Here is a 13,358-nt window from a genome sequence, read left to right as displayed (position 1 = left end):
TAAATAGAAGAAAACAGTGCTCTGTGTTCGAGTATGGAGAGAAAAATTAATCTTTTCTATTATAAAAAATATACTACCTTTGAAAGAAAGAGGCAGTTGTGGTATTAATGCAGCTGGAAACCACGATGTCTTTGATGTGATAAAGCTGAAGGTTGAAAAGCCCATAGCCCATTCACAAACGTTCAGGTCATGCAGTTCATTCTTAAGGCACTTCCACTGAAGCATCTTCGGCAGCTTACACCAGCCATGTCACACCCTAACCGCGCTACCCCCATCAAGCCACCAGCACTGCCCAGACAGACCATCACCAGCTTTGTAATTATTGATACAGTACTCTGAAATACTGCTGTGTTTTTGCAAATATCAGCAGCTAATCCCTGTCCCAAGAAGGAACTTAAGCATTTTACTGCTCTCCTGAACAATACAGGTGCAGAACGTGTATTATGGGAGAGAAAGCCTCATTTGGCCAACTGGACACTGGACCAAGAGCCTAGAGACCTTTCTCTATTCATAGCTCTGGCTTTGAGCAGCTGTGTAACATGGAATAATTTCACTTTCCTGTGCCTCTGCCTTCCTGGGTCAAGTCTATTTAAGCTTCTCTACAGCTACAGTGTGTTAACTATTCTCATCACAGAAATTATTAAGGGGCATAACTTGCTGCACTTCACATTTAGTTAGTGTTCCTAACACTGAAATCCACAGGAAAATAGCCTTGAAAAAAAATTACATGCTATAGCAGGAATTGAGGGATCCTAGCATTGTTTGAAAGAAGACAAACAATATATATGTTTATAAGCTCTTAAAAGGCAAATAGCTAATTTTAACACATTTTGATTCTTTTTTTTTTGGTTTTTTTTTTGTTTTTTGTTTTGTCACAGAGCAAGGAAAACTAAACTATGACCCTCAAAGATGCATACCTGACTGTCGGCATTTGGTTATTCAACAATATTAAGAAGTGGTTACAAAACATCTTGTAAGTTTAGCATCTGCCTAGATTTTTGGTATTATCCTCATGAGCTACTACATCCTTAAGAAAATAGTGCAAACGAGCAATATACTCATGCGGTGGCTCGAAGGAGTAACCACTTGAAATCAAGCATTTCAAGTTCAAACATCCACTTCAGGTACGTGTGCACAGTATAAGTTTTTGCTTGGTGCCTGCTGCATTCCTTCTGAAGTCCAAAAGAGATACATAATTCATAAGGAGTCAAACCTCATGACCCAGTTCCACTCTCCTTGCAAGTCATACCCAGGTTTGGCTGGTTTATTGCCTCAGCCTGACACAGTGATCTAAGGTCAGACTGCTATGAGAAAAATGAGCCGTTATACTGACATGAGCACCAGATAGGTTGGCAGAAGATAATAACTTAGGAAATACCTCTTCTGCAAAGCATCCCTAAGTGTAACAGACATGGTCAGAATGAGTACTAAGGCCATGGTCAGAAGACCGTGGCAGAAACAGCTGCCTATCTTAAGATAAACCACACATTACTTCCTTTCCAGAAGTTATTGCTCTATCGTCAGCAGAACTGATGTGAAGCAGAACTGAGCATGAAAGATGACCAAAGCCAGCCTAACTGTATTAAAGCAGATGGAGAAACTCTGTGTGATCTACTCTATCAAAGAAGTGATAGGGTGGAGCTTCCAGAAAGGCTACGAGTATCTTTAGGCACAGAAGCCATTTCTGTAATGGCTACAGGCCACAGGAGGATGCTCTGTGCCCCCAGGAGACAACACAGTGACAAGAGAGAGGAAAGGCAGGGAAGCACTCACTAACACGTATGAGACAGTCCTCACAGGGAGGAATTGTCTCCAGCTGCACTTATTGCTAAGGTGTTCACAGTCAGCTGAGATGAATAAATCCTTTCACCTCCAAAAGCATGCTGCTGCTGAACCATTGCTGAGAAAGGTGAAGTGCTTTCACTGCACAGTACCTTCTAGAATATGGACAGCTGCTGACTTCAACTTCTGAAAACCTGCATCGGAACATATAACTTCAGCTGTCAGGAAGACACTGACTGCTGACCCTTAAGAACAGTATCCCAGTCTGTCTATCAAAAGTCACAGGAACATAACCCTTCCCAAACTTGCAGAGGACAGGGAGAAAATGCACAAGAGTTGAGCAAATGAAGCAAGTGAAAACACTAAGTTAAAATAAGGTTAACTCAGCAAAACAAATAAAACCACATTCTTAGTTTTAATCTGCATCAGTTCCTCAATTACATCCACCTGCCAGCCAAAAAAATAGAGAAAGGGGGAAGTGCAAAGGCCTGAATAAGTGGCCCCAAAAATGATAAGACTGCTGCTGTCGAGAGAAGCAACAGCACCTGACTATTTTAAGATGTAAAATTTAGGCACAAGTGTGCATAGGGGATGGGGAAGTATTCTTGCACCTTGCTTTGGTCAGGTTAAAAGTCAGCATAAGCTCAGAAGTAGAACAGTAACTCAGGGCCTAAAAGCTAGAATAAAGACGAAATAAAAAGGAGTACAAGTACAGCAGTACGGCCTCTCCTTGTTCCACAATGAAGTACTTATGGTGCTATGTTCTTAATGCCCTTTCACTAAACCTGCCCCTTTAGGTTTCTAAACTTGAAGAGCAACCAGCGTGTTTTCCTCCCGCAGACAAATCCCAAGGACCGGGCAACATTATGTTTGCTCCCTCCCTCAAGGGCTCTTGTCATGCATCATTTCCCCATTACCCCAGCAGAGTTCTGTCCTGCACGGTAATGTAAGTGCAGTACCAGAAGTCCTGGAGAAAGCAAAACCTCTAGGAACATGTTGCTGTAAAGCAACGTTGGGAATTTCACTAAATATGCAGTAACAGATCGGAAAAAGATGAAGCACTTTTATTCCCTTATTTCCTTGACCTACCTTGTGAAGTGGCACCTTCTAAAAGGGCAGCTCTAGAGAGGCACTCTTGAATTTTGGGGATTTTAACTCTTTCATAGACCTTAAAGTTTCTGATTCACATTCACTGAGTAAACATTCTCTTCTATCCCAGTGCTACATGGGCAGCAGCCTCCAGCAGAAAGGACAGACAGCTCTGCACCATTGCATTAAACAGCCAGAGCAAGACTCATCAGAGCTTACCCATGTGCCTCCAGCCAAGTAAAAGGAGCTGGCACATTATAGCTGTGGAAGATAATACCACAACTTAATTTCCTGGGTTTCAGGAATTTAGTTTAGCCACACTCCTTGTTCTAGAAGGCTATGAGAAAGCACAAAGTAACTATTTTTCAGCATTCTGTTCACAGATAAGAGGATCATCCACCACAGTTAGTACTGTAAGTTTTTCAGTTTCGAGTTGAACGTAAGCAGAACACTTCAGCCCAGTAGGAGAATCCTTAGTAAAGTTAAGCTAGCTTACCAGGCAACTGTTGTTAACACCTATTTTACATCTTTGTTTCCAATACTGACTACTGATAACGTTACTATCTATTTTGAACATTACAAAAAAATAACTCTCATGATACTCAAATCCCTAAGGCATCTGAAAAGTTGCAAAGAGATCCCTAAAATCTATAGCTGGACCCATTTTATGAGAACTTTCTACACATTTTTTTCCTCTATTCTGGTGCAAAGAGTAAAGTAGTAACACAGACTATAGAACAGTTGAATAAATGAAGCAGGCATTAAAGTTACAATAACCCAAACATTATTAAATCCACAGTAGTTCATCTCAACACTGTTCCCAGTCTCCTCTTGCAAAGCAGAGCAACTCTTTCAGGAAACAGAGTACCACAAAGAAAGTCCAAAACAAATTTTTAAAGAAGTTAATGCCCACAAGGCTAAAATCTGTCAGGCTTTTCAGCCTGGGAAGCAGCAACAGCAGCAAAGTCTACTGTAAAGAAGAAACAGAAAATCCTAAAGCCAGGGCAACAGACAGACACAGAGCAGCTGACACGGTTACCACCCACATTTGCTTGTCACCCCTCACCACAGGGGAATGAATGCTCCACAACTCTACAGAAAAAAAGAAAAAAAAAAAAAGAGAGAGAGAGAGAGAGGATATGCTCCCTCACCCACCTAACCATAAATTCAGTCAGGTCAGCTCAAACCACATTTATCCATGATTTAAGCTCTCAAAACCATGCTCAAAATAACAAGAAGCGATCCTACATCCCCTTCTGTGGGCAAAGGTAGTGTACAACAGTAACTCCCAGCAAAGGAGGTCTGAATAGGAAGGTATTACATGCCCCTTTCCACTAACAAATTTGTCTCTGGCCTTGCTGTTCACACACTGACTGTTTTTCATCCATTAACCAATCAACAGAATGGAAAGAAATCAGATATCAGCATATGCAAGATCATCTCCCTTCACATAGGACAAATGACAACCCCAGTAACTCAAGATACAACAGTTAGACCCAAACTACGTTCAATCAAGCATACTGTGAGGCTTTGGCCACACAAGAAAGGGTACGTGCACCTCGAACTCCTGTAAAAATCAGTTTCTTAAATACTGTTTTAGTCCCAGGAACATTTTAATACAAAAGTTGACAAAAATACCATTTCACTTTGAATGAGGAAAATCAGTAGTTGTAGTAAAGATAGATCTTTAATTTTTCATTAATTTATCCTTATTTGCTGTGAGACTGGTTTCCACAGAAATGCAAGCAGACCAAAAATCTGCAAGCAGAAGTGAGTCAGTTTTGCCTGTTTGTGTCTCCTTGGTTCCCATAGAAACAGACATTAAGAAAAAGAATAAAATGGATAAGGGTCCCAAAATACCTTTAGAAAAAAATCATTTTCCCGTGGCTTTATCTCTTTGGCTGTCTTTCCAAAATTGGAGTTGGAAATAACACTGAGCAAGAGATGAAAGAGTAGTGACTTGTTGATTTCTTTAAGGTGTCACCAGCAGAAAATGTTTCAGAAGCCACCTTCAAACTCAGAAGCTCACAATCTATAGTTACAAACAAATCATATTAAATTCTGGGAAAAGTACCAGTATATATTTTTTGTAATAATTCTATGCTAATGTATGCAGAAATACAACAGAGAGCAGGAAAATAGCATCCCATGCTGTTCTTGTCCCAGGTATGTATGAGAAGCCAAACCAGCAAAAAAAAAAATGCTGGCTTGGGAGAACAAGTCCAATATTTTCATAACCAGGACATTTTTTAACAGAAGCATCCCCTCCTTACAACACATTCATTTCATAAATTGCAAAATCAGCTATACGCACACACCAGCTTAAGTAACAAGCACCAGTATTGAATTTTAACACGAATATACTCTGTCCTTTACAGTTATGGGTAAAAATGCATTCCTCCAAGCTGATAAAGCAAACCCAGAGGCATTGTCAGCAAGACTCTATCACTTATTCTACTCTCCAGAGATGCTGGGGCACTTTCCTGTGTGTTGTCACACAGATGCCATCCTCCTTCCTCCTCAGGGCCAAATGCACCAGATTACTGGAAGGCACAGAAAAAAACTTTTTAGGGAACTTTTTAGGCTGCAGTGCATATCTCATACCTTCAAAACCTGCTCCTATCGCTACCATTATTCCACAAGCATTTCCTGGAAACTCACCATCCAGAAACATAACAAATAGAGTTATGACTACCTGCTACTGCCAGGTCTTTCTAGAATGCACAGGATGGCTCAACCTGATAGCAACCTTATTTCTTTCTTCATCTCCCACATCAGATTGCCATTTCTATATACTTGGCACACCTCTGACTCAACGCTCTTAAGCAGAGGGCTGCACTGTCTGTCAGTACTCTCTGTGCAGGAAGAACATCCAAGCAAGGTGTACATCTCTTACCACTATCACCAGAGACCAAAACTGCCTCAAAGAAATCAGGGGGAAAAAAAAAAAAAAAAAAAAAAAAAAAAAGGAAAAAGGAAAGCTTACCTCTATCCTAACCACTGCTCATATCCTCCCAGTGACCACCAGAACCCATGTTCCCTCTAGCATTCACACAATGCCGCATGCCTCTTTGTACGCTGTGCTGAACCACTGCTCTGAGAGCTAACCGTGTGTTACCACAAACATGAAACAAGGCTCAGGGAAAAGTAGCCGGTCACGACACTCCTTACTACAAGGGTAAGAGAGGGGTAACTGTCACTGGAGGTTTGTCTTGAATAGGAAAAGCAGCTGAACTTAATTCAACCTTAATTAGTTCACGTTAGCTGAATTCAATCTATTCTCGTCACAGGGAAGATAAGCCTTAGACAATTAATTCTTTTCTGCTCTCCTCTGTATTTTGGCAAGGTGTACAGTTGCACATTTAGGAACACAATCTCTCAAAACTCACTAAGGCATCGCTCAAGGAGGACAAATTTGAAGTTAAGTGGGGACACTACAAGAAACATTCATGTATATCTTCCACTCCATCAAGAAGTCTAGCCTCCTTTCCTGGAGGTGTCAGAAGCAGCAATAAACAACATACTTTATCCATTAATTTACTTTAGCAGCTAAATATACAAAACAGGCAAGTCGCAGCATGACCAGATTCCTTATGGAGTTACCATTCAAATGCATCCGTAACAGCAATGTACAGAAGGCATCTTCTAAAGTATTAAGAGAGGGGAAAAAAAAAAATCACACAAGCAGAAAGTAAGCAAATATTTTTCCCTGTATCCTGTGACAGATTTGTTTGTGCCAATATTAAAGGAGTCAAGTTTACTAAAACCGCAGTCTCTGAAGAGATTGCAAGAGTGTCTGATGTCAGGATTAGCTTAGTTTCATGCTTCTACTAGCACCAAGAATGGAGCAGAGAAAAGATGAATGCTAAAGCTAGGGAGTCACTGTTACACAGAATGAAGGCACTAATCACAAAAAAAAAGAAAAGAAAAAATATTTAATAGGAAGATGACTTAAACATAAAAGGAATACTCTTAGATCATTAAGCACTCAAGAACTAACACACCTAATTTATTTCTGCCCTTTTGGATATCAGCATTATCATCTCAAACATAAAGCCACACACTGAATTATACAGAAATAAAGAAATAACAGTCATTAAGCACCACCTATCTTGTGCACTGAATTAGGCAAGGTTTCCATTAGGAAAAAAAGGTTTAATTGCACCATTATACATCGTTTCATATTACATATGCTCAAGGAAGCCTAATCATGGTTAAATAAGCAATTTCCTTTCTGTCAATTATTAACTTCCAAATACTTATTTATAGAAGCTTATCATTAACTCTTCGTATGGAGTTTCCCAATATAGTTTTTTAAATTTATATTTAAATTGTGCATAAATTTCTCACATGTAAAATTTTGTGATAGATAAAACATTACTGGATACATACAGAACTCTAAAAATCAATAGAAAACTGGTACCTCCATAACTGCTTTCAAAAGTAATCATATAAGACTGCTGCTTACAAGTAATATTTTGAGGAGCTTTATGAGGTATTTCAGACACAATCCATAAAAGTTTCGAAAAGATACAAGCCATATACCATCACTCCTTTTCAGCTGTGGTAACTGGTGAAGATCAATAAGCCAAGTCTTAAGACCAGTGTCATTGCTGTGCACACATTCAAGAAATCTAATATTTCAACTTCCAAGAATAAATGAAGAACACACTTTAAACATGAAACATGCAGCTAACAAAAAGTCTGTGACATCAGCTTGAGGTGATCCTGTCCTATCCTGGACAGTCCTATCCTGTCTGTACATGCTGGACATCTGAAACCAGCCAGTACACTCAATAGAAACTGCTCTAACCCCTCACAACCCAAACTTAGCTCTCCTGGGAAAATCTGTGTGTGTCTAGAAATAGACAATAATGTTGTGCTAAGATTTGCAACATTGTATTAAAAGACAAAGTTACAGCACCACCCCCCCCAAGAGACTGACACTGTTTAAAACAACATATGGCACCTAGAGCTAGACACCCACAGTCCAAAGCAGTAAAACCTGAAGAAATTTAGAACCCATTCCAGCACCTTGGTACATGTCATATAAGCAATGAAGCTCCTCTTCCACAAGTTAACAAAGTTCACAAGTAAGTTGTGGCCTGCAGTCTTTTCACAGGCCTTGGAAAGCCCTGACACAAGTTCTGGTGCTGTGAAGGAAGCAAAGGACGGCAGGTATTTTAATTTCAAAATGGATTGTCATGTTGCAGCAGATACATCAAAGTTGGTCTTTTAACTATATTCTGCACTTATTTGCATTCAAAAAGTATTTTCCACACATCACTGACAAAGGTACTAGTTTTCAAAACGTCCCAATCAATACTTTGACTCCCAGTGCCTTAAGCACATTCCTGAAGAAACAATCCCTGCCCAGAAAAACACTATGTTTGTCATCTTATAAATTCACTCTTCCAATACCTGTTCTAGTACAAGACATCTTAGTAGTCCCCCTGTCAAAATTACTGTATCAGTGCAAAAGGCATTTCTAAGCCATCATCTGTTACCAGACGAAATGTCTTCCAACATAAAATAAAAGACATGGAGCATGTCGAGGTGGAAAAGTATGATTAAGTTTAATAAGTGTATTGCAACAGAAACCCCCAGCACCATGCACAGAAATGCAATACAGTGAACATGGAATTTGACAGACAGCTTTTGATCCGACAGAAGAACAATTCTTCTGGATCAGTGTTTCTCAGCCTCTGACCCAGGGAGCACTGGTCGACTGCGACACATCTGAAAAAGCCCATAGAACAGGCATAAAAGGCTGGCTTGTGTTTTAGGTTGGGGAGAAAGGAATTGTTTGTTTTTATATTTTCAATATACAATTCTCACATGCAAGCAAGAAAATGGAAAGCAAGGAAAAATAAAAGCAGTAACTGAGCATTCGAAGTTAAGCCTAATTTATATCTGATTGCAACTAAGATCTCCTGTGGCATTACTGCACAGTACAATCCTCAGATTGTATTCAATGAGGTCAGATGTCCCTTTGGACTTACAAAGGTTGAGAGGCATCGTTTTAGATGACAGATATTTGGCAGATAATATGGTGGAAGACAAATGGAAGATAAGGATTTCTGAAGGACAAAGCACGATGATGAGATAACCAGTACCATATGATTAGAGAAGGAAATCAAATGCCAGCAGAAAAAAAGACTCATCTTAGATATTTTCTAAAACATAAAGGGTACCAAAAATGTACAGGAAGATGCAGGAAATAAAAGCCTCAGTGTACAAGCTTACTTAATTTTGACAATTAAGAGTCATAAACTAAAAATATTCTGAGAACTGAAGTCTCTAAGACTAGATTTATAGAGCATGAACCTGCTTTTGTACTCAGCAATAAAAGTAAAGCCATAAAGAGCATTAGGTAATCACAAATTCAACCCCTTAAGCACACTAGAGAGCTCCAGCATTTGCTTCGGCTTAATCACATCCCTCTAATACTAGTAAATCAGAACCACCTCAGTACGTAGCAACTATTTTAGAGGCACTTCAGGGAGCCTGAGAAGAGCTACGGTGCTGATACTTACTTGAATCCTCCCATCTGAGAAGGTGCAGCTTCCACGCCGAGTAATACAGGAACCCCAGGACCAGGAAGAGGCAGAGGGCTAGCAGCAGGTTCCGCATGAACACCAGCAGTCCCATCTTCACATCAGAGCCGCTCTTCTACATGACCTGCGACGGAAAAACAGCTCGAGGCTTGAACCACCCCCGGTCGCCATCCCCGGAGCGCCGCGCAGCCCCGGGCCGCCCGCCCGCGCCGGCGAACCCCAACTGCCCCCGAGCCGCGCCGGTGCCGCCCTGGGGCGGCGGCAGGGCGCCGCCGTCGGCTCCCCGCTGTCCCGGCCTGCGGCCCTCGCTCCCGGTGCTATCGCCGGGCCGGGCCGGGCGGATTTGCCTTGCGGCGCCCCGGCGCGGAGAGACGCAGCGGAGCTCCCCTCGGCGAAGCGGGCGCAGGGCCCGGGTCGCCGCCGAGGGGATGCGGGGCTGCGGCTCCCCCCCGCCGCCGGCCCCGAGCGGTGCCCGGATCCTCCGCGGCCGTCCCGGGAGGCGCCCGGCGCAGCCGGTGCCGCCGAGCGGGAGGAGCGCGGCGGAGCGGGGCCCCCGGCCACGCTCGGCTCCAACGGCCGCCCGGCACCGCCGCGTCAGACCGCGCCGCGGAGCCCGGCGGCGAGCGGGCGACGTACCAGAAGGCGACCGTTACGGCGGGCAGCAGGGCTCCTCGGAGAACGCCGCGCGGAGACCAAGCGCCCCGGCCCGCTCCGCTGCCCGGTAACGGGCGGCCCGGAGCCCCTCGCGCAGCCCCCAGGGGCGGCGGCGCCGCGGGCGGGCCTGGGCCGCGCCGGGGGCCCGGCCGCGCTCAGAGACCCCGCGGGGCCGCGCCCTCCCCCAGCCGCCGCCCGCTGCTCACCCGGCCGCCGCCGCCGCCCCTGGGCGCTCGGCCGCCGGCTCCGGCCCGCGGGCGCGGGGCTACGGGCGCCGCCATGCCGCCCCCGGCACAGCGGGACCGGCCGCCGCCGCGCTGAGGAGCCGCGGCCGCCAATGGGGCGCCGGGGCGGGCCGCCGCGCCGCCAACCCTCTCGCGTAGCGGGGCCGGCCGGCCAATGGCGGGGCGCGGCCCGCCGGCCGGCCGGCCAATGGCGGGGCACGGGGGGCGCCTCCCGCAGCCAATCACGCGCCGACGGGAGGGGGTCGGGAGCGAAGGGGTCCCCCGCCCCCCCCCCCCCGCCTCCGGGAGGGCTGCGGCAGGGCGGGAGAGCGGCGCGCATGCGCGGAGAGCACAGGGTGCCCCCCCCAAATCACTGCACTGCACTGCCCCTCCGAGCACTGCACCGCACCCCCCCAATCACTGCACCTCACTGCCCCCCCAAGCAGTACACCACACCCCGCAATCACTGCACTGCAGTGCCCCTCCAAGCACTGCACTGCATCCTCCAATCACTGCACTACACTGCCCCTCCAAGCATTGCACCGCATGCCCCTCCAAGCGCTGCAGTGTACTGCCCCCTCCGAGCACGGCACCACACCCCCCTCAATCACTGCACCTCACTACCCCTCCAAGCAGTGCATTGCACAGCCCCTCCAAACACTGCACCACACTCCCCCTCCAATCACTGCACTACACTGCCCCTCTCCAATCACTGCACCCCCAGTCACTGCACTGCCCCCTTCCAGTCGTGGCATCACACCCCCTCCTAGCGCTGCAATGCACTTTGCCTCTGCAATCACAGCACCACACCCCCTTGTTCACTGCACACCCTTAACCGCTGCACACCACCGCCCTCCAATTCCTGCACGGCACTCCTCCCAACAGCGCTTGGCTCTGACCCCTCCAGTCGCTGCACCACACCGGCCACCTCCAATCACAGCACTGCCCCCCTAGTGCATCACTGCCCTGCCCTCCACCACCTCCAATCACTGCACTACACTACACTGCACCCCCAGTGCATCACGCTGTACTGTACCATCCCCAGTCACTGCACAGTACCTCCTCCCATCACTCCATGGCCTTGCACTACGCACTGCATCTCCCTCCTGCCAGCTGCATCCCCAACAGCAGTACCACATTGCCCAGCCTCCAGCCACTGCATTAGTGCACTGCATCTCCCGCCTATCACCGCACTGCCTAAGCCTCAAAGACTACACGACCCCCCCTGCAATCACTGCCCTGTCCCTCCCGCAACGGCACTGCACTGCCCAGCCTGCTGCCCGCCGCCGCACACTGCCCAGCTTTGCCCCAGCCCCTGTGCAGCACCACCGCCTGCAGCCATTGCCCTGCGCCTTGCCTGGCCTCCGGGATCTGCATCCCGCCGCCCCACACAGCCTGGGCTAGCGCCCCGCCGCTGCATTCCCCGCTGCGCCCAGGCTGCAACAACCGGGCGGGCGGCGCAGACCCCTGCGGCTCCAGCTGGCCCCGCATCGCTGCTGCGCCCCGTCTCACCGTCGTCGCTCGGCGCTGGCATTGGGGAGCACGCGGTCCGCGGGTGCAGCGGCGGCCTGGCGTCGAGCGGGAGCCGGCAGCGGTGGTGGCTGCTCGGCCTGCGCCCGGCCCGCAGGATGCGCTGCCCGTGTTGTCAGGTGTCCGCGCACTGCCGAGAGCCCGGGACAACGTCGGGTTTCCTGCCGGCCCGGAAAAAGCGAGGAAGCGGCGAGCCGAGCATTGATGGAAATCAGGCACCATCAGCCAGCAGCTGCCTGACAGCCGCACGATGAATTAGAGCAGTGATTAGTGGAGTGATTTGGTTCGAGTAGCTGGGCTTTAGTCTGAACATGTTCCTACTTAGCTTACACATTTTATTTGCAGGCAGATGTCAAGCTGGATGTTGCTAGGCGATAGACAGCAGGGGAATAATTAAGTCTGATTAAATCCTATCGTATTGCCATGCTGCTTTCCAGAACGCTCTGGAGCTTTTCCAGCAAACCTGACCAGAGGAAAGGGCACGAGTGGGAGGTCGTCCCAGCCGGCTGGTGGCCACCGAGCCTCCGGTGGGGCCTGTGCCCACCGCGTGCTGCAGAGCCTTCCCGGAGCAGTGCTGCCACAGGCTGAAATAAAACACTGGGGAGCGACGGGGATGCAGCTCTGCATGCGGGTACTGGTGCAGTGGGAACGGGTCCCCATCCCGGAGCAGCTGGCACGCTTTCCCCATGCATCCCTACATGCCGTTTCCCTGCCCGGGTCAGGCGCGTCCCCTCCGGGCGCGTCGGGAGCTCCTTCTGGGACGCCGGCAGTGGCTGCTCCTCCGAAAGGCACCTCGCCTGCGTGCACTGATGCCGCTCCGCAAAGCCGCCGCGCACGCGGGGCGCCAGGGCGGCCGGGGCATTTGCTTTGAAACCACACTGTCTGCTTTTTCTGGTTTATGATGGCTGGGCTGCACATCCTTGGGTGTGACACGGAAAGGTAAATAACCTCTGTGTATTCTTTTCTCATCTGTAAATAAAGTTATGCTGTAACTGCTCGTGCTGGCTGCCAAATGCACACACGTCACTCTCTGGCCTCCCTCTGCAGCAATCTCATCTTGACTCTCTGCCCTATGACAAGGCTCACTCCAGTGCTCACGCCATAATCCTTCACCCCAAATTACAGGTCATCAAATCAGGCTTGATACTAATGACTTTAATAATTTTATCATTAACTAAATACCACTAAATACCGCAATGACGGTCTCTTTCCACTAATGGCTAGCTGGAGATGATTACCTCAACTGATGCGCAGGCTCCGGGAGTGCAGGCTGGGCTGTAACACGCTGCTATGTTGGCTCTATCTCTCCAGTCCAACTTGTTTTATCTCACACATGCATTACACATTGCTCTGAAACGTAAGCTCTAGCTCTGGAGAGCAGCGTGATCGGTCTGCGGGCAGCACCTCACGCTCCATAGTGCCCCAACTACTGGAGGAACAGAAACATCCAAAAGCATCATCAGAGTCCCACATAAAATGGGTTAAAACAAGCAGAACTTGGCTGAAAAATTCTGCCGCCCTC

At 47.5% G+C, this 13,358-nt stretch overlaps 1 protein-coding gene across 9 annotated transcripts in view; it reads right to left on the bottom strand.

The window, feature by feature from the left end:
- ST3GAL3 (ST3 beta-galactoside alpha-2,3-sialyltransferase 3) overlaps positions 1-10,459 on the bottom strand; it is a 196,927-nt gene extending 186,468 nt beyond the window's left edge. For 5 of the 9 annotated variants that reach the window (XM_064516100.1, XM_064516098.1, XM_064516097.1 and 2 more), the window contains exons 1-2: positions 10,289-10,459; positions 9,408-9,552 (exon numbers count right to left, since the gene is read on the bottom strand). In XM_064516100.1, the coding sequence (XP_064372170.1) occupies positions 9,408-9,522 (115 nt within the window). In that variant the 5' untranslated portion in view covers positions 9,523-9,552; positions 10,289-10,459. Of the gene's footprint in view, positions 1-9,407; positions 9,553-10,064; positions 10,193-10,288 lie in introns of those variants that run through there. The other 4 variants (XM_064516095.1, XM_064516099.1, XM_064516101.1 and 1 more) reach the window with 2 other exon arrangements.
- Positions 10,460-13,358: the final 2,899 nt, after the last annotated feature.

Source organism: Dromaius novaehollandiae, chromosome 8 (assembly GCF_036370855.1).
Source record: "Dromaius novaehollandiae isolate bDroNov1 chromosome 8, bDroNov1.hap1, whole genome shotgun sequence".
In the NCBI taxonomy this organism is placed as follows: Eukaryota; Metazoa; Chordata; class Aves; order Casuariiformes; family Dromaiidae; genus Dromaius; species Dromaius novaehollandiae.
Note: the sequence above shows the minus strand (reverse complement) of the source record. Positions and strands in the feature narration are given on the sequence as shown.